This window comes from Pristis pectinata, chromosome 21 (genome assembly GCF_009764475.1).
Source record: "Pristis pectinata isolate sPriPec2 chromosome 21, sPriPec2.1.pri, whole genome shotgun sequence".
Taxonomy (NCBI): domain Eukaryota; kingdom Metazoa; phylum Chordata; class Chondrichthyes; order Rhinopristiformes; family Pristidae; genus Pristis; species Pristis pectinata.
The window spans coordinates 5433837-5455288 of record NC_067425.1 but is presented as its reverse complement, the minus strand read 5'-3'; the positions used below and the strand labels follow the sequence as shown (position 1 = coordinate 5455288).

General features: G+C 46.5%; 1 protein-coding gene across 3 annotated transcripts in view; it reads left to right on the top strand.

Annotated features, from left to right (window-relative positions):
- The first annotated feature begins 948 nt into the window (after nt 1-948).
- Nucleotides 949-21452, top strand: part of dhx40 (DEAH (Asp-Glu-Ala-His) box polypeptide 40) — a 30581-nt gene continuing 10077 nt past the window's right edge. For 2 of the 3 annotated variants that reach the window (XM_052035794.1, XM_052035792.1), the window contains exons 1-12: nt 949-1212; nt 6050-6195; nt 6815-6934; nt 8145-8393; nt 9395-9461; nt 11384-11515; nt 11789-11888; nt 13103-13189; nt 14762-14944; nt 18020-18100; nt 19310-19467; nt 21243-21357. In XM_052035794.1, coding sequence (XP_051891754.1) covers nt 987-1212; nt 6050-6195; nt 6815-6934; nt 8145-8393; nt 9395-9461; nt 11384-11515; nt 11789-11888; nt 13103-13189; nt 14762-14944; nt 18020-18100; nt 19310-19467; nt 21243-21357 — 1664 coding nt within the window. In that variant the 5' untranslated portion in view covers nt 949-986. The remainder of the gene's footprint in view (nt 1213-6049; nt 6196-6814; nt 6935-8144; nt 8394-9394; nt 9462-11383; nt 11516-11788; nt 11889-13102; nt 13190-14761; nt 14945-18019; nt 18101-19309; nt 19468-21242; nt 21358-21452) is intronic. The other variant, XM_052035795.1, reaches the window with a different exon arrangement.

Below are 21452 nucleotides of genomic sequence, written 5' to 3'. Positions count from 1 at the left end.
TTTGTATAACTTTGAATAATTTGTTTTTCTTGTGAACAGTGTGTCGCTAATGCTCTGTGCCTGTGATGCTGCTGCAAGTAGGTTTGTCATTGCGCCTGTGCATACATGTACTTGTGCATATGCTAATAAACTAAACTTTGATTTTGATATCCAAGCCAGGCAGCATCCTGATACAGAGTTTCGACCCAAAACGTCGACAATTTCTTTCCTCCCTGCACAGATGCTGCTCGACCTGCTAAGTTCCTCCTGAAGATTATTTGTTGCTCCAGCATCCTTTTGATAAGATGGGCTCTTGACCTCATAATCTACCTTGTAATGGCCTTGCATCTTATTGTCTGCCTGCACTGCACTTCCTCTGTAACCGTAACGCTTTATTCCGTGACACAAGAGATTCTGCAGATGCTGGAATCTGGAGCAACGCACCCAAATACAGGATCCTGAGGGCACCTACCACCAGACTTAAGGACAGCTTCTACCCCACTGTGATAAGACTATTGAACGGTTCCCTTATACAGTGAGATGGACTATGACCTCACGATCCTTGTTGTGACTTTGCACCTTATTGCACTGCACTTTCTCTGTAGCTGTAACACTTTACTCTGTATTGTTATTGTTTTTACCTGTGTTGCCTCAAATGAACTCTGTACTAACCCAATGTAACTGCACCGTGTAATGAATTGGCCTGTATGATCGGTATGCAAGACAAGTTTTTCACTGTACCTTGGTACAAGTGACAATAATAAACAATACCGAAACCACTTTATTCTGCATTCTGTTATGGCTTTTCCCTTGTACTAAAATGATGTGATGAAAAATGATGCAAGAAAAAGTTTTTTGGTGCATGTGACAATAATACACCACTTAGCAGTTTTGCAGTGGGAGCAGAGGCTGCTGTTCCGGAGTAAGGCAGGAGGGGGAGCAGCAGGGCAGCAGCAGACCCTCCCGCCGTGCCGCGGCCCTCTTCCCCCGGGTGACTCCTCGGTGTGATGATGTCAGCGGGGGAGGCGGAGCCTGGTGTCCGGGCCCGCGCTCCGATGTCCCGGGAGAGCGCGGGAGGAGAGGGCCGGGGCGGGCCTGGGCCCGGCTCGCTGCCCATCCAGCGGCACCGGCAGCAGCTGGTTCAGGCGGTCCGGGAGCAGCCGTTCCTCATAGTGAGCGGGGAGACGGGCAGCGGGAAAACCACGCAGCTGCCGCAGTATCTGCAGCGGGCAGGTGAGGCCGGAGCCGCAGGGCCCCCTCTCCCCCTCCCCCTCCCCTCCCCCTCCCCCTCCCCTCCCCTCCCCCTCCCCTCCCCCTCCCCCCTCCCCTCCCCCTCCCCCTCCCCTCCCCTCCCCCCTCCCCCTCCCCTCCCCCCTCCCCCTCCCCTCCCCCCTCCCCCTCCCCCTCCCCTCCCCCCCTCCCCCTCCCCTCCCCTCCCCCTCCCCCACCACCACCACCCCTCCCCCACCACCTCCCCTCTCCCCACCCCTCCCCTCTCCCCACCCCTCCCCTCTCCTCTCCCTCCCCTCCCCCCTCCCCTCCCCCCCCTCCCCCTCCCCTCCCCCCCCCTCCCCCCTCCCCTCCCCCACCACCACCACCCCTCCCCCACCACCCCTCCCCCACCACCTCCCCCCACCCCTCCCCTCTCCCCTCCCCTCTCCCCTCCCCTCTCCCTCCCCTCTCCCTCCCCTCCCCCTCTCCCTCCCCTCCCCTCTCCCTCCCCTCTCCCTCCCCTCCTCCTCCCCCCCTCCTCCCCCCCTCTCTCCCCTCCTCCTCCTCCCCCCTCTCTCTTCTCCTCCTCCTCCCCCTCTCCTCTTCCCCCCCTCTCCGGGCACCCGGGACAGGGCCTTCCCCTCCCACCCTCCCTCTGCCCCCACAGATGCTGCTCGACCCGCTGCAGTCTACAAATCGGGAGAGTTCCCAGCTTAGCAACCGGTTTCTGCACAGCAAGACTCCACAGCAGTCTGATGATGAGTGGAAATGAATGACTAAATCTAGGGCCCTAAATCCAGACGTTAGGGAGTTATGAGGGGTGTGTTGGCCCGACAGAGTGTGGAGCTTCGTTAAGAGGCATGATGGTGAATTGGCGATGCCAGTTTAAAAAGAACGCAAAAATGCGAAAGCATAAGTGATCCAAACACAGCTACTGCGAGAGGTTAAGGATGGTATTAGATCCAAAGTGGACTCGTATACAGAAGCAAGCCCAAGGATTGGGGGCAGTTTGGGTTTCAGCAAAAAATAGACCAAGAGGTTTATTCAGAGAGCAAAACTAGACCATGAGAGTAAACTTGCAGGGAACATAAAAGCAGACTGTAAAAGCTTGTACAAATCTGTTTTGTATTTTAAAAAGTTAAGACAGTTGCAGAGCCTTACAGTCAAAAACAGGAGAATTTATAACGAGGACAAAGAAGTGGAAGAGTAATTAAACAAATTCTTTGGTTCTGTCTTCATGGAAGGGAACACAAATAACTTCCTGGAAATGCTAGGGGACTAAGTCTAATGAAAAAAAGAAATGAAAGGAATTTAGTATTTTAAATAAAAGTGTTGGGGAAATTATTTTCAATTTTTAAACCACATGGAAGGAGGTTATTTGGCCCGTTGAGTCGATGCCAACTCTCAGAGCAAACATCTTGTATTCCTTGTATTCCTTCACCCATTCTCTCTCATCCCTATGGATTTCCCCTGATCATCTCTAATGTGGTAAGAGAACATAGCAAATTAATCTACAAGCCCGCCCATTTTTGGAATGTGGGAGGAAACCAGAGCACCCAGGACAGAAAGCAAACTCCACACAGTCATCACTGGAGGACCAGATTCAGTGTTGGTCACTGGAGCTAGGAGGCAGCAGTGCTAACTGTTGCGCCACTGAGCTGAGGGCGCCTAGGGGGATAAAACTGATAAATCCCCAGGGCTTGATCGTTTGCTTCTTAAAGAGGTGGTCTTGGAAATAGTGGGTTGTCATCTTCCAAAATTCAGTGGATTCAGTGAACAGTTCCTACAGATTAGAGGGTTGCAAATGTAACCCTACTATTTTAAAAAAAAGGAGGTTGAGTGAAAACGGAACTCCAGAATGGTTAGCCTAAAATTAATAGTAAGAAAAATGCTTGTGTCTATTTTAAGGGATGTGATAATAGGACCCTCAGAAAATAGAAAAGGGATCAGACAAACTCAACATGGATTTATGAGAGGAAATTTGTGTTTGACTAAATGTGGTGTACATGGTAGAACAGACAAGGGACAACCTGTGGATGTGGTATATTTGGATTTTTCAGGCAACCTTTGATAAAGTTCAAAGTGAGGTCAGCGTGCAAATTTCCTGCACAAGAGATTGGAGGTAACATACTGGCATGGATTGAAAATTGATTGTCAGACAAAAAAACAGTAGGAATAAATGGATCTTTCTCAGTGTGGCAAATGGCAAAGCTGGTAAATCTGCTTAGCAGCCCAGGTTCAACCCTGATCTTGGGTGCTGTTGGTGTGGAGTTTATATGTTCTCCTTGTTCCACCTCCCCCCCCCCAATGTGCCGGTTTCCTCCCATGTCACAAAGACGTGTGGATTGGTAGGTTAATTGTCAATTGTGAGTAGCCCCTAGTGTGTAGGTGAGTGGTAGAATTTGAGGGAGTTGACGGGAATGAAGGGGGAATGGGTTGCAGGGAACAGGGTTGCTGTGTGAGCCGGCATAGGCTCGATGGGACAAAATGGCCACTTTCTATGTCAGAAAGAACTGTATGTCTGGAAGGTCTCTGCAGGAATCAGGACTTGGGCCCCAGTTATTCACAATATACATGAATAAGTTGGTTGCATGAAACAAATGTAATATTTCTGAGTTTGCTGACAACATGAAACTGGCTGGGATTGTAGTTGTGAGGGCACAGAGGGCCTTCGAGGCAATTTAGGCAAGTTGAGTGAATGGGTGAGGTTAGCACTTTGGTAGGAAAAACGGAAAGGCAGGATATTATTTGAATTGTCGATAGATTGGGAAGTATTCCTGCACAGAGGGATCGGGATGTGTTTGTGCAGCAGTCACTGAAAGAGAAAATGCAAGTGTAGCAAAACACTGAAGAAGGGAAATGGTAGGTTGGCCTTCCCTGCCAGAGATTTTGAGTTTAACAGCAAGGGTGTCTTACTATAATTATACAAGCCTTGGTCAGACCATGCCAGGAGGGTTGTCTGGTCTACTTACACAAAGCCATAGGGGAGCAATGAAATTCAGTGGACTGATTCCTGTGATGGGAGGACTGTTGTAGGAGGACAGCTGCGATTGACTAGGTACTAGAGTATAGAAGGATGAGATGGGATCAGATTGAAATGCACAAAATCCTGACGGGACTCGACAGACCAGACTGGCTGCAGGGAGAACGTTTCTACTGGCAGCGGGGTTCTAGAATGAAGGGGCACAGTCTCAGGATACTGACTGAGATGAGAAGTGGGGTGGTGGACCTGTGGACCTCTGTACCACAGAGGGCTGTGGAGGCCAATTCGCTGAATTTCTTTGGAGATGGATAGACTTCTCGATACGAAAGACATCGAGGTTTATGGGGAGAGTGGGAATATTGCAGTGAGATAGAAGATCAGCCAGGATCTCATTGAATGGCAGAGCAGTCTTAAAGGGCTGAATGGTCTACTGATACTGTTTGCTATGCTATTGAGTATTGACAAAGTCAAAGTGAAGATAATTGTCACATGCACAAGTCCATGTGTGCACAGGTGCAATGAAAAACTTACTTGCAGCAGCATCACAGGCACAGAGCATCAGATAAGCAGCAGTCACAAGAAAAATGTAACCATAAGTTATACACAATTTTTGCGGGAAAGAACACAAAAAAAATGCATTTTAATGCAAAATTGCCATAGTGTTGCTAAACTGTAGTGATTAGGGTTTTGCAGGTTGGTTCAAGAACCGAATGGTTGAAGAGAAGTTGCTGTTCTTGAACCTAATTGTGTGGGACTTCAGACTTCTGTACCTCCTGCCTGATGGTAGCTATCAAAAGATGGCGTGGCCCGGATGGTTGGGATCTTTGATGATAGATAGAATCATAGAGCAATACAGCAAAGACGCCGACCACGGTGCCCACGCAGCTGGTCCCAATTTCCTGCATTCGGCTCATATCCCTCTAAGCCCCGCCCCTCCATGTACCTATCCAAGTCCTTCTTAAAAAAATAACTTAAACTAATTTAAAAAACTATTTATACAGCATGGTAACAGGCCCTTCCGGCCCAACGAGTCCACCCCGCCCATCTTAAATCCATGTTAACCTACCCGTGCTTCTTTAGAATGTGGGAGGAAACCGGAGCACCCAGAGGAAACCCACACAGACACAGGGAGAATGAACAAACTCTCCACAGACAGCGACGGGAATCGAACCCCGATCGCTGGTGTTGTAACAGTGTCGCGCTAAGTGCTACACTGCAGTACCGACTGATCAATAGTAAATGATACCATTGTACCTGCCTCAACCACTTCCTCTGGCAGCTCGTTCCATATATTCACCACCCTCCGCATGAAAACGTTGCTCCTCAGGTCCCTGTTAAATCTTTCCCCTCTCACCCTAAACCTATGCCCCCTGGTTTTGGATTCCCCTACCCTGGGGAAAAGACTGTTACTGTCCACCTTATCTCTGCCTTTCATAATTCTAAACACTTCTATATGATGTTGCCTTCTTGAGGGAATGACACACAATGTTTCATGTGAGATGGAATCTTGGTTTAACATCTCATCTGAAAGGTTGCACCTTGGACCGTACTGGGCTCCCTCACTACTGCACTGGGAATGTTGGCCTGTGTTGTTTGCTCTGGAGTGGGTCTTATATTCACGACCCTATGACTTAGGGGAGAGAGTGTGACCACCCTGAGCCCTAGCTGACACTGTTGACTGAAACTGGCTGGTGTTTAGGTGTTTACCTGTGATGGTGTCTGTGGTCCTGTCTGTCAGATGACAAGTGACCACGAACCATTGGAGACCGCTGCCTTTGAAGAGCGAGGGGCATTCAATGAATGGGCTAAGTGTTTTCTGGAGAGGGGAAGGGTGGCCTTGGTCCTTCTGCCTTAAGTTTCCCTTTTCCCTTTCAGGACTGGGACGGCATGGGATAATTGGGGTCACGCAGCCCCGGCGAGTGGCTGCCATTTCCGTGGCCCTGAGAGTGGCCGAGGAGATGGGCTGTAATCTGGGCAGAACAGTGGGCTACCAGGTGCGCTTCGACGACTGCACCTCTGAGGTGAGAAGTCACCCGAGGGTCAAGGTGTCTTTGGTTCGACTTGATGGATGTTTGCACTGAGAAGTCATAGGTAGTCTGTCCAGCGTGGCTGAAATTGGACCTGACTAGTCGGCTGTGTGCAGTCCTTGTAGCTGTCTTGAAAGCTGATTGATTATTTATAGTGCTTGCCTTGTCTCTGTCACTATCTTGATGTGTGAGTCTGTCGCCTGTGACTTTTTGAGTATGTATTTCTGTGTGTCATTCTGTCTGCATCCATCTGCTGCTCTATCAGACATTTACCTTCAATATTCAAATATATGTTCAAAAATATGGGAAAAAAAACCCTTGTCTTTCTATCTCCCTCATCGGCTGCGGTGGTGTCCATAAGATTGATTTTCAATTCTTGGAGACTCCGGGACACACCCGAAGTGTTAGCAAGCCAAGTCAAGGAGTTAAATGCTTTCCCCCAGTTCTTATGAAATCAGCCACAACAGAAGTCCTGGCTAAATGTGAGGGAGAACCAAATGGAGGGATATCTTGGTGGGGTGGGAGGAGCTTTGTGTGGAACATGCACCAGCTGGGCTGAATGGACTCCTTCTGTGCCATAAATTTCATAGAACGGCTGTTCCTTTTTACTCAGGACACTGAAATCAAGTACATGACCGATGGCTGCTTGTTGCGGGAGATTCTGCAGGACCCAGGTCTCAATCGGTACAGCGTTGTCATTCTGGATGAGGCCCACGAGAGGAGCCTTAGCACTGTTAAGTAACACTTCAACATTCTTGTGAATTCTGTTTGGTTGATGCCATTTCTGTCCTTAACTTGTTGTTTGGGGATGAAATTCCACAGGCACCAGTCACGTCCCTCCCTGAATCTGTACCATAGCTATGGTAGAACAGCCTCGAGAACAAGAGCAACAGAGCCATGGTCACACCACAACCTTCCAATTCGCACACTATTCCTTTACCAAGAGTGGATGCGAACGTTCAACACGCTCACTGTCACTTCCCTGAGCTACCAGGAGGGGCAGTAAATGTGCCGCCTTGCCACTGCTGCCCATCATTTAAAATGATCAATCATTTTAAAACCGGCTTTCCTGAGTGAGCCCAGGAATCAGGAGTCAGTGGGCCGTTTGAGGAGGTATTTAATTTCAACCAGGTTCAGCCACGTCCAATTCCTGTCTACGGATTCTCCTGTTAGGAAGCGTCACCGTTGATCAGCACCAAGAATCCTGGCTGGTTCATTTTCCCTCCTCCCCAACTTGGGGCCAGCAAAATATGTTATGGGTTTCAGCTGCCGCCCTGGTTGAGATCAGCCAACTAAGCACTTGTTATTGAACTGTGAACTTTAGAATCAGACAGCACAACACGGCAGAAGGCCATTTAGTCCATCTTGCTTGTGCTAGCTTCTTTTGGAGGGCAATCAAATTTGACTCATTCTCCTGCCTGGTCCAGCCATTTTACCCCTTGGATATTTACCCAGCACCCTTCTAAAGCCACCACTGAATCTCTTTTCAGGCAGCACGTTTCAAATCTCAACAGGGTTTTGCTTTAAAAACATGATTGCTCATCTTTTTCCTTTGCCAAATAACAGGAGTCATGGAATAAACCTGGTATAAATCCCTCAAATTACTCTCTGATGCCCACTCTGGGCAGCTGTTAAATCCAGGTCCTTTTTTTATTGACTATCCTATCAATAGAAACAGTCACCCCTTATGAATCTCATTTCTGGTACTTTATCTTCCTTTTTTCCCCTGGAACAGCTTTTTTCCATTTTTTTCCCGGCACCGCAGGTTCCCACTGAAATCAATGGGAGTGAATGTCAGACGGGTGTGTTTCATGAGTGGGAATCTGTTGTTGGTCATAAGCTCCAGAATTTTGGATCACGCACAGTGACGGCCCCTTGCAGTGTGCGGATGTTACCAGGGTTTGCTGGGCTCTTCCCACTAGTGAAGCCCTTTCTCCCCGCAGGACATTCTCTTCGGCTTGCTCAAATCCCTGTTGGCACAGGGCACGTCAGCACAGGGCACAACGCCACCCATGCGTAAGGTTCCCCTGAAGGTCGTTGTGATGTCGGCCACACTGGATACAGAGAAACTCTCAGAATTCCTGCACGGCTGTCCTGTCTACCATGTGTCGGGGCGGACTTATCCCGTCAAGGAACTATTCTGCAACCTGATTGGACCGAAGGATAAACACGGCATGGGATTTGTTAAAGAGGTAATTGTTAATCATCCCCTGTGAAGCATCAATGAAGGCACAGCCCCATTAAACTGCAGGTTCCCGATTTGAGCTCTGCTGTTGCGTGAGTAGGTAGAACTCATGTCTGTTAGCTTCGGGGCTTGAGCAGCTGCCCAGACTGATATTCCAGTTCAGAACCAAAGGAAAGGTACATTCTTAGAGGCTAAATCAATCTGAGTCTTTTGGTCAAACATAAAAACTTTCTTACAGTACCACCAGGCTCAAAGACAGCTTCTCTACCGCTGATATAAGACTATTGAATGGTTCCCTACTACGGTGAGATGGACTCTTGACCTCACAACCTACCTCGTTATGACCTTGCACCTTATTGTCTACTTGCACTGCACTTTCTCTATAACTGCAACACTTTATTCTGCATTCTGTTTCTATTTTACCTTGTACTGCCTCAATACACTGTGTAATGAAATCGGTCTGTATGAACAGTATGCAAGACAAGTTTGTTGCTGTACCTCAGTACATGTGACAATAAACCAATTTACCAAAATTAATTTCCCACCAACTTTGGAAGATGATTAGGGAGTTCTCCCATCCCTCTTACTCTGGCCTTCTGTATAGTCTTCATTTTCTATCCTACTTCTAGGTTTATGGTAAATCGCAGTCTCTGGAATTATTTCCCTAAACCTCCTGACCTTTCTTTGTTCAGTTACCTGTCTTGATGTCTCCTTTGGGCTGGTGTAAAATATTTGCCTGACAATGTTTCAGCAAATCCCCTTGGGAGCACAAAAACTCTGGAAAAAGCATGTCCTTTTTATTGCCAACTTTTATCCTTCGAGAAACTGACCTTTTATGTCAGTGAGTGGTTTACTTCATTGCTTGACCTTGTTGCATGAAATGGCTACCTGCTAGCTCAGAGAATTGTCTGCAAAGCACTACAAGGCACTATGTAAATACAAAATCACTTTTTCTAATCCACACTGACTTGCTCGAGGTTGTAATATTGTCTTGTTTTTTTTGCCTAGGTTGTAAATGTCACTTTGGACATACACATGAATGAGTCAGAAGGAGACATCCTAGTGTTTTTGACAGGTAATGGGCTGGCGGTGCAGATTATCCTGTCAGATCCTTCCTACACATTGTAGGCGAAGGGGATTGGGGGATTAGTTGCCACTTTCTGCGCCATTTTCTGTTCATCACCCATGTGTATATATCAGCCAGCCCCAGTCATGGCAAATTTGTGTAAACTTGTTCTGGTAGCCAGTGAACCCCTGGATTCTGAGACTGAAAATCACGTGTTCAAGTCCTCTGCAGGTAGATGAGCTTGTATTCTGGGCTGACTCTTGAATACTGAGAAATGATGCCACGGCAGTTACCAAGGTAGATAGCTAAAATGTCTTAAAAATATGGTAGTGTAAATGTCTTAAAAATTCGGTAGCGTAGCAGTTAGCGTGACGCTATTACAGCGCCGGCGATTGGGGTTCGATTCCCGTCACTGTCTGTAAGGAGTTTGTACCTTCTCCTGTGTCTGCGTGGGTTTCCTCCGGGTGCTCCAGTTTCCTCCCACATTCTAAAGACGTACGGGTAGGCTAATATGGGTCTAAAATGGGCGGCGCAGACTCGTTGGGTTGGAAGGGCCTGTTACCACGCTGTAAATAAAAAAAAAAAATTAAATACTCTTGTATTGTAGGATGTTCAGTGCTCGACTTCTCCAGGGAATAGAAAAGTTTGGGTGAAAAAATTTTGTGACAAATTTTGATGAGAAAAATATTTTGTGACAAATTTTGATGAGGAAAAAATTTCCCTTTGTCAATTACCAGAAATTACTAAGGAAAACAAGGTTTAGGAGTTCTGGTCAATACTAATCCCTCAGCTAATGTCATTTCTTAAGTCATTAACACATTTCTGATTGTGGGATTTTGCTATGTACACATTGGTTACTGTTTTTCCTACACTGCTAGATTGATCATGCTTAAAAATTACTTAATTTTGGCTGTAAACTGCCTTGAGGCATCCTGAGTTCACCAGGCTCTTAACCTGGGTTTTAAAGTATTTAGGTCTCACACTTCGAGCTGCATTGCAGTTACGTGTTGTAAGTGGCTGCGACATTGAAGTTGCTGTAGGATGTGATGTATATCCGAAGCTGCAAAATTTTAATTTGTTCTGGTGCTCGTTTTAGTTTTAATTTCATTTTTTTCCTATCCTAATTTAGTTAGTCAAACTGTTCTCCAATTTTTACTTTGAATTTCTTTTTCACATCTGCCAGATATTCTGGATGCAAGAGCAACTTTACGTCTTTTTTAATTCTGGAAATATAAGCATGGTTTTTATGGTGATAAGACTATTAAGTTGTAGGATGTCAAGTGTAATTCCAAATGATTCAATGATGCCTTTTAGGGAAAGAAACCTTGTTGTTCCTTCTTTGGTCTGGCCAAAGCATGACACAGCAGCTCATCAACATGGGTGACCCTCAGAAGTGTCATGGCAGGTTACTTGGTTCAATAGCTTAATTACTTGATTCAATAGAAGTGCATTACTTGAATGGATGCAATTAATACCAGCCTTACCTGTTACACTTGCAAATCCCAATGAGGAAAATGTCTTAAAAATAATCTTGTCCTGTAGGCCATTCAGTGCTCAGCCTCTCCTGGGAATTGAGAAGTTTCAGGTGAAAAAATAATGCCTCTTTGTGACAAATATTGAAAGAGAAAAAAATTTCCCTTTGTCAGTTACCAGAGGCCAGAAATTTAAAACAATTTCCAAAAGATGTAAAGAGATGAAGAATGTTTTCAATTAGGTGTAGGGAACTGGAATTTTCAAGCTGGAAACATTGTGGAAGCTGATTCTGTGCATTTCCATGTGAGTTGGATAGTTGCTGGAGGAAGATGAGTTTGCAAGGCTGTGAGATTACCCATGACTGCCATAGATCCAATGGCCTCCCACGCTGTAAGTCTTGATGATTCAACTTGCTACATTGCTTGGAATGAGTCTGACGTGGTGTTTTATTTGTACAGGGCAGTCTGAGATTGAGCGGGCATGTGACTTGCTTTTCCAGAAAGGAGAATCAATTGATTACCAATATGATGTGAGAGATGGATCGATTGAGGGGCTGCTCATCCTGCCACTCTACGGCTCTATGTCAACAGGTAATATCAGTTGCAAAAATACACACCTCACCATCTGTGCAGATGGGATGTGTTAAATGGAGCTTTACTCTGAAACTAACCCTTTCATTAGCTGCTGAAACCTTGCTTGATAATTCAAAAGAAAAATGTAAAATTTCACATTCCCTGCACAGGCAGGCTGCTTCAGGCCAATGGTTAAGCTAACTGAACTGTTTCCGACTGCAAGACCGCCCTTTTAATTAACATGTACGGATCCCTTATCTCATTCCTTATAGTGTTTTCTTTTCCCTTCAGATCAGCAAAGAAAGGTTTTCCTTCCTGCACCACCTCACGTCAGGAAGTGCATTGTTGCTACAAATATAGCAGCCACTTCTTTGACTATTGACAGAATAAGGTAAGAAAGTGCAAGCTAAGAGTTACTGCCAGACCCTAATCACACTCTGTTATCTCAAGCTCTTTCCCAAAGATACTGATTTGTGGTTCCCAGCCACCATCTGATTGTTTTCTTTATAGTACTTTAAGTGACATTGGGAAGAAGTGTATGTTTGAGACGTATTTGGCCACAGTAGGGAAATCACTGCCCTGACTGGTCCTGTCGTCTGTATATTTCCATATAAACAAATTTCCCAAATGATAAGGGAGCCTCTGGGCAACTTCCTCTCTCTTGGAGCCACCTTCCTGTGCAGAGTGGCAGCTTTCCTACTGAACCTTTTCAGAATGTGGTTGAATCCTTTATCAGAGCTCTGATCATGAGTCTGCCAAGTTACAGCGCAGGGTGTTTGACTTGTCAATCAGCAGAAAGGGAGAGTATTTTTCACACAGTCCACGCTGACACATCAGTGCAACAGTGAGAAATACCAGACGGCCAGAGGTACCATTTGTTAGTTGAAAAATTTTACCGAGGTCCCAGTCTACCATCTCTTGGTATAACTTGAAGATTGTCCCCAGTATTCTGACCAACAGTTATCCTTCAAACAACATCATTAAAAGCAATTATTTAGTCATTATCTGATTCTTGTTGGCAAATCGATGTTCCTGTTTTCCTACAATGGCCAGGCTTCATTGGCTGGTAGCACACGGGAGCCCAGAGTTGTGAAAAGTACAATAGAAAGGCAAGTTCTATCTATCGAACTTGAAGCTGGAGGAACTCAGCCGGTCAGGCAGCATCTGTGGAGGGAAATGGATGGTTGACGTTTTGGATCGAGACCCTTCATCTGGATCTCATCTTGATTCCAGATGAAGGGACTCGACCTGAAATGTCGACTGTCCATTTCGCTCCATAGATGCTGCCTGACCCGCTGAGTTCCTCCAGCTTCTTGTTTGTTGCTCCAGATTCCAGCGACTGCAGTCTCTTGAGCCTCCATTCTGTCTACCGAAGAGATATTTCCAAGTGGTAAACTCCCAGAATTACAACTCCAAATGTACAGAGCAGAGCAGGAATCGGGGAACAAGGGATTTAATTCTCACCCATATACAAAATGTTTTGATAGAATTGGGTTTCTGTTTATCACAGGTTGTACATCATCAGGTGATGTGCATTGTACTTTGTGACTGGTTGCTGGTATTGTACAGTGTTGACAAATCCTTCCCATGTCTCTTTCGTCACAGATATGTTGTAGATTGTGGCTTCGTGAAGCAGCTGAATCACAATCCGCTTGTTGGACTCGATGTACTGGAGGTTGTTCCCATTTCAAAGTGAGTTTTTAAAAATTACTGGTTTTAAATAGACCCACTAGGGACAGACTTGGCATTCCAGCCTGATCCCAGGAATCCTACCATATGGCATCTCAATGATGCAAACCCTTCATCCCATTCCTATTGAATAGAGTCTCAAAAGGCCAAATCCTATCGATGCATTCTTATTGAGTTCCAAACTGCACCTTTGTTGGTGCTGAAAGTGGTATCGCAGGTAGACAAGGTGGTGAAAAAGGCATTTGGCACGCTGGCCTTCATCAGTCAAGGCAGTGAGTATAAAAGTTGGGATGTTACGTTGCAGTTGTACAAGATGTTGGAGAGACCACATTTGGAATATTTGTGTTCAGTTTTGGTCACCTTGTACAGGAAAGATGCCGTTAAGCTGGAAGGAGCACAGAGGAGATTTATGAGGATATTGCCGGGACTTGAGGGATTGAGTTATGGAGAGAGGTTGAGCAGATTGGGACTGTTTTCGTTGAAGCGTAGGAGAATGAGGAGTGCTCTTATAGAGGTGTATAAAATCATGAGGGGCATAGATAGGGTCTTTTTCCCAGAGTTGGGGAATCGAGAAGTAGAGGGTATAGGTTTAAGGTGAGAGGGGAGAGATTTAATAGGAACCTAATGGGTAACTTTTTCACTCAGAGGGTGGTGAGTATATGAAGTGAGCTGCCAGAGGAATTGGTTGAGGCAGGTACTAACATTTAAATGGTACTTGGACAGGTACATAGGAAAGGTTTAGAGGGATATGGGTTATACACAGGTAAATGGGACTAGCTTAGATGAGAATCTTGGTTAGCATGGACCAGTTGGGCCGAAGGGCTCATTTCTCTGCTGTATGACTCTATGATCACCTGCCTTTCACAAGATTCACAAGACAAGGGAGCAGAAGTAGGCCATTCGGCCCATCGAGTCTGCTCCATGAGCTAAAGAAAAAGAAAAAAAAGTATTCCTTTCTAGCCCCAATTTCCGGCCTTATCCCCATATCCCTTGATACCTTGACTAATTAGATATCTATCTATCTCCTCCTTAAACGCCCCCAATGATAGGGCCTCCACAGCTATCCGTGGCAAAGAATTCCATAAATTCACTACCCTCTGGCTAAAGAAATTTCTCCTCATCTCTGTTTTAAACCTGTACCCACTAATTCTAAGATTGTGCCCTCTGGTCCTGGACTCACCCACCAAGGGAAACAACCTAGCCACATCTACTCTGTCCAGTCCTTTCAACATTTTAAATGTCTCTATGAGGTCCCCCTCTCATTCTTCTGTACTCCAGTGAGTACAGTCCAAGAGCCGACAAATGCTCATCATATGTAAGCCCTTTCATTTGGGAATCAATCTTGTAAATCTCCTCTGAACCCTTCCCAGTCACACCTTTTGAATATTAGTTTAATGGACCAAACTCTGTGTGAGTCCACTGTACAGAAAATCTAAATGGAATTTAAAAAAATTAGTGGTTAGTCTTGAGCAGAGTTTACATGCAAATTGGTGCACTCAATATGGCGCTGAAGCTTTTGAAGATGAAAGTTTTATTCCAGTTCAGAGCCGAAGCCCTTGCTGTTGCTTCCTGCAGGAGTGAAGCCATGCAGCGAACTGGGAGAGCTGGGAGGACGTCTGCTGGGAAATGCTATCGGATCTACAGCAAAGAATTCTGGGAGAAGTGCATGCCAGATCACATGGTCCCAGAGATCCAGAGAGTTAGTCTGACGTCGGTGGTCCTCACCCTGAAGTGCCTTGGTGTGAACAACGTTATTGGGTAATGTGGTTCAGATACAATTTCTGCTCTTTATCTGCCTTCTAGAGAGATAATGACCATAAGGTATGGGAGCAGAATTAGGCCATTTGGCCCATCGAGTCCGTTCCGCCATTCAATCATGGCTGATTTTTTTTCAACCCCATTCTCCCTCCATCTCCCTGTAACCCTTAACCCCCTTAGCAATCAAGAACCTATCAATCTCTGCCTTAAACACACCCAATGACTTGGCCTCCACAGCCCTCTGTGGCAATGAATTCCACAGATTCACCACCCTCTGGCTGAAGAAATCCCTCATCTCAGTTTTAAAGGGATGTCTTTTTATTCTGCGGCTGTGCCCTCGGATCCTAGACTCTCCCACTGATGGAAACATCCTCTCCACATCCACTCTATCCAGGCCTTTCAGTATCTGGTGGGTTTCAATGAGATCCCCCCTCATCTTTCCAAACTCCATCGAGTACAGGCCCAGAGACATCAAACGCTCCTTGTACATTAACCCTTTCATTCCTGGGATCACTCTTGTGAACTTCCTCTGGACCCTCTCCAGGGCCAGCACATCTTTCCTTAGATACGGGGCCCAAAATTGCTCACAATACTCCAAATGTGGTTTGACCAACACCTTATAAAACCTCGGCAGTACATCCACGCTCAGATAAAGGATGTTGTCTTGCACCTGTGCTGCTACGCATGAGTGACGTGAAGTAGACCAGATATTTAATGGTGGGCAGGTAGGGTTACAGGTGGAGAGTTCCTGGAGTGATGACTCCTTTCTGATGTAATAACTTAATAAGCCAAACCCGTGAGTCTTTACTTTTTTCATTCAGAATCCCAATGGACCTAATTCCTTGCCATTCTCCTGTCCAATGCTGTCCATACTGAGAGTCTTCTTGAAGTGGTGAGGTGAGAGTGAAGTGGTTATTTTGAGATGTGGCAGATATTTTGCTTTATTTATTCATTTTTCAGAACGTGCATATTGCTGGCAAGGCCAGTACTAATTGCCCTTGAGAACGTCACAAAGTAACACGGCACAGAAGCAGGCCCTTCAACCTATCCTGTCCATTCTGACCATCACGTACCCATCTACACCTTGCACCACAGCCATCCTTCTGGGGAAGGTACTCCCACACTGCTTTTGGAATGGAGTTTCAGGATTTAGACCCAGCAACGATGAAGGAATGATGTATTTCCCAATCAGGGAGGATGAGGGAACATTCAGGCGATGGCATTGCCATGCAACCATTGCCTTTGCCCTTTGTGGTGATTGAGATCCTGTGTTTGTCAGTGTAGTCTGGGCAAGTCACTGCAGTACATTTATAAATGGTATACACTGGGTTCCATGGCTACAACTTTTCATTCACTTTCATTCTCTGAGGTGCCACATCATTTGTTACACGGCCAGGACACAAGCTCCCGATGCTTTCAGACCTTCTTTTACACGACAGTGCTGATGGAAAGTGAGTTCCCTTCACTTTAATGAAAACAGCAAAGATTCAATGCTGCTTCTTTCTCTTCCCTCTGTGGGAGCTTCCTGTGCCTGTGTCAGGTTACAGTGTAATGCAGTGAGGTTTTGAGCCGTCTGCTACCGCAGTGTGCACGGATAGAGTTCCTCAAGGGAGGGGAAGTATTCCCATCTGAATCACCCTCCTGCAGATACCTCAACTCTTTCTGTATCACGGTTTAGCATAATCTGTTTGTCTGCACTTTCCAAGGGGAGTCGCTGGACAGGGATGAGGGCTGGACGGTGATCAGCTGGGGAGGCCTCGGTGATTTTCCTCCATCTCCCCCAATTCTCAGGAGGACAGGGGACATTCTTGATCAAGGGGTTGCCTTGGTTTTCATGTGTGTCAATTGCAGTGTTAAGAACTATTAGGAAGCAGTGGAACTATTGGGAAATCCTACCTCCACTAGGATTTGAAGGGGAGAATAGACTGTGTGCGTCTGTCCGTCAGTGTGTGGCCCAAGTCCAGGGGCTGCTGACTTACAGAGTCAAACGGTTCCGGGAATTCACTGAGGATCCTGTGGAATTAAACTGACACCCAACTAGTGAAGCGCATTCATTTTTCCACCCCTGAGCCCTGGTGAGTCTCAGTACTTGCCCAGCTTTGACTGATCTGCCCATCAAAGGCTACTGCCCTGCTGGCCTTCAGCCAGGGCACTGAGTATAGAGGTTGGGATGTTATGTTGCAATGTACAAGACATTGGTGAGGCCACATTTGGAATATTGTGTGCAGTTTTGGTCGCCCTGCTAAAGGGAGGATGCCAGATGCTGGAAAGAATGCAGAATAGATTTACAAGGATATTACCTGGACTCGAGGGACTGAGTTACAGGGAGAGGTTGAGCGGGCTAGGACTTTATTCATTGGAGCGTAGGAGAATGAGGTGTGATCTTAGGGAGGTGTATAAAACCATGAGGGGCGTAGATAGGGTGAATGCGCACAGTCTATTTCCCATGTCTGGGGAATGAAGAACTAGAGGCCGTAGGATTAAGGTGAGGGGCAGAGACTTAATAGGAACCTGAAGGGAGGGTGATCCATATATGAAATGAGCTGCCGGGGAAGTGGTTGAGGCAGGTACATTAACAATATTTAAATGACACTTGGATGGGCACGTGGGTAGGAAGGGTTTAGAGGGATATGGGCCAAACGCTGGCAAATGGGACCAGCTCAGTTATGCAACTTAGTCAGCATGGACCGGTTGGGCCAAAGGGCCTGTTTCTGTGCTGCATGACTCTGTGACTCTAAGTTGCTAGCTGGAAGGATTATCAAAACAGGGAAGATGTGATGGACCTGTCCCAACAGGTTGCCATGGTGACCCAGTGGCCTGGCCTCAGTACTGGGGCAGTGCGCTTGCTACAGAGAGTTGACTAGTAGCCAACTTTGATAGTTGACCCTAAAGAGAACTCCTGCCCTTGTACAAGCAGATAGGGAAAGGCCAACTCAAGTAACCTTAGCCTGTACAGAATGAGTGAGCCTTCCCTGTTTGGTAGTCAGCATAGTTCAGTCCTTCACTGATCCCAGCACCAGAGGAAGCTGTGCAATCTTCCACTTCCCAATCGAGGTTCTTCTGGTCGTTCCCCAGGTTCCCGTATCTTGACAGGCCAGAGGAGAGGCACATCCTGGAGGCACTGAAACAGCTTTACCAGAATGATGCTATTGACAGGTGAGTGAGTGAGTGGCCTGGTCAGTTTGGCAATCTTTCAGAAGGGGGGACCTCGAATAATGAATGTAGAACATAGAACACTACAACACAGTACAGGCCTTTCGGCCCACGATGTTGTGCTGACATTTTATCCTGCTCTAAGATCTATCTAACCTTCCCTCCCACATAGCTTCCCATTTCTCTATCATTCATGTGCCTATCTAAGAGTCTCTTAAATGTCCCTAATGTATCTGCCCCCACAACCTCTGCCAGCAGTGCGTTCAATGCACCCACCACTCTCTGTGTCAAAAAATCGTACCCCTGACATCCCTCTGATATCTTCGTCCAATCAACTTAAAATTATGTGCCCTCGTGTTAGCCATTGTCGCCCTGGGAAAACGTCCCTCGGTACTGCACTGGGATTTGGGTTCAAACTCACAACCTCTGACTGGCAGGTAAAATGTACTGTCTAAAGAACAAGAAGCCTCCCCAATATGTTACAATTTTCTTGCTAAACAACCTGTTGTGTTTCTGACGTGTTCTCTTTTCAATTAAAGAATCCTAATTTATCATTAATCCCTCCCATATTGGGGATTTGAGACAAATTGTAACTGCCTCCATCGCTCCCTTCTCCCCCACCGCCATCACTGAAGGTGGCAGAGACCAGGCATGCAGCCTGACGTGCATGGGATGATGTTACTGAGTGGTGTATTCACCGAGTGGGAATGTCATGCTGCCCCTGTTAACACAAACAGCCCATCATGTCCAAGCCACTCAGAAATGGAGCTATTTGTGTTATTCCCAATTCCCAGGACTTGGTCCTTTATCCCTGTAGGTTACGGTCTTTAGTGCTGATCCAGGTACCTTTTAAATGTGACATTGGTTTCTGCTTCCACCTCCCTTTCAGGCTGTGTGTTCTGGATTTCTGTTACTTGTTCAATGAAAATAATTTTCCTTAACACCCCTCTAATTGTTCTGTAAGTAGGCAAACTGCTTAATATTGGTTAATATTCAATGCTCAAATTACCCTGGGCATTATTATGTTGGTGGCTCCCGTGAACAGCCATATAATAATACCCAGGGGATTTGAGCAATGCATATTAACCATGAGGACTACCACTGTTCTGTTCACTGTGGTCTCTTGGGATCTCTAATCACCTGAGAGGGCTGATGGAGCCTTGGTCTCTGCAGAGACTTTACTGGTCGTCTCTTTCTCCTCCCCTCTCTCAGGGCAGGTTGTGTGACCAAACTTGGGCGCCTGATGGTGGAGTTTCCTCTCCCGCCACCTATGACACGGGCTCTGATAAAAGCCGCCGCCGTGGGCTATGAGTGCCTTTTGCTTCCAGTGGCCGCGATGCTCTCCGTAGAAAACGTTTTCATTCGACCAGGTGAGGGCGGGGGCTCTTGAAATGGTTTGTACAACACCGCATTATGTGCTCTCAATGCACCTCCCAATGACAGGTACATGAGTGAAGGTGTCAGCCATTTCACGCTTGGTGGGCTCTCACACCAATGCGATGGATGGCCATTTAATCTTCTTTTGGTGGGGGGGAATATAATCCAGGACATGGAAAATCTCCTGCTGTATCTTGACTAATTATGTTTTATAATCTACCTTGGTTAAGCATCTCCATCCAGCGTCTTTGCCATGGCAGCACTTGAGTGTCAGCCTAGGTTAGGGCACCAGGTGTCTGGAGCGGGGCTTGAACCACTGAACTCCAGGACTTGTGTGGCAGTCCATCCATTCTTAAGTACGACAGCAACTTGATATTGCATTAGTCCAACGTACATTATTTATTTCAACAATGGTTTTGTATGTGGCAGTTGCTTTGAGGTTCCAATTACAGCTGATGAACTGCACAGCACGTGAGTTGTTATTAGCTGAGCTTAGGTGACAGCAGTGTTGCAACAGATATTCTCAGTTTCTTGGTTCGGAGAGGAGGGGAACTGGATCACCCAGGGTTACAGGTCATGATCACTGTCCAATGACTGCAGCTGCAAGTGTACGTGTTGAGGGTGGATAGGTTCAGGCAACGTTTGCCTGCACCCTGTTGGTTGGGATTCCATAACCTGGTTCCTGTGTGAAGAATGGCCCTTACCACCCGGGCAGACACCTTGGCGAGAGTTAGAGCCTTGTGTACAAAATTCTTATGGGGCTTGACCAGGCGGATGAGGAATTGATGTTTCAACTCCTGGTGCGGTGTTTTAGATCCAGGGATCACAGTCTCAAAGTAAGGATTTAGCCATTCAGGGTGGAGATGAGAAAGGAATTTCTTCACCCAGTGTCTTTGGAATTCTCTAATGTACCAGAGTCCCCAGGGCCTTTTAGAGTTCTGGTATGTTAAAGTTCGAGGTTGATGGGTTTTTTGATCTTAAGAGAATCAAGGGATTTGAGGTTCATGTGAAAAGTTGCACGGAGCTAGATGATCAGCCATGATCTTATTGAATGGGAGAGCAGGAATGAAGCCGAATGGACTACTGCTTCTACTACTAATACAGGACACCCTGAGTTACAAACACCCAACATACAGGCACCTCTGCATACGAGTGAGCTCCCATAATATTAAATTCAAAAGTATGATGTACGTGCATACGTTTGTATCTATTAACAGCAGGACTAGTTTCCTCTCTCTCTCCACTTTTAGTAATTGTTCTTTCTTATCAGTCATGTGCTTTTGATGCCATTCATTACAACACTGTGGAGGTACGGTTACCACATCGAGTGATTTTTGTGTATTTCCCAATCTATGGACAAAATCGATTTATGGACTGTGTAAAAATGAAACCTGTTCATTAGCCGGGGCTGGCTTGTACCCTTCTGTAGGAGAACGAGGAGGATATGGGTACAGTTGGACATGTCCAACATTCTACACACAGGAGGAGGCTTCAGGAAGAGGTGATAGGAAGCAGGGAAAGGAGGAGGAGGCCTGAGAGTTACTGCAGACACCCACGTGCCAGCCTGTGGCTGGTTCATTTAGGGAGGGCTGGCATGGGGTCTTCACTGTCTGGGTGTAGAGCTGAGGGGCAGAGGCTGGGATAATTGACAACAAACCTCAACAAACAATAAGCAGGACAAGTAAGGGTGGGAGAGACGTAAAACGTGGAGCAGATTATCGAGGTGCTAAGGTGCCAGTTACTGAGGCCCAGTGCTTTGTCCCAACAGGGAACCCGGACAAGCAGAAGGAAGCCGAGCTGAGGCACCAGGAGCTGGCTCAGGAGGCTGGCGGCAGCAATGATTTCTTAACATTACTCAACATCTTCGAGAAGTGCAAGGCAAGGTATGGCCTTTGTGGGAAGGTGGGGAGATGGACTGAGCAGTGTGAGTCACCTTGGACTTGTTGAAGAGCTATGGACTGGGAGATATCAGAGTAAG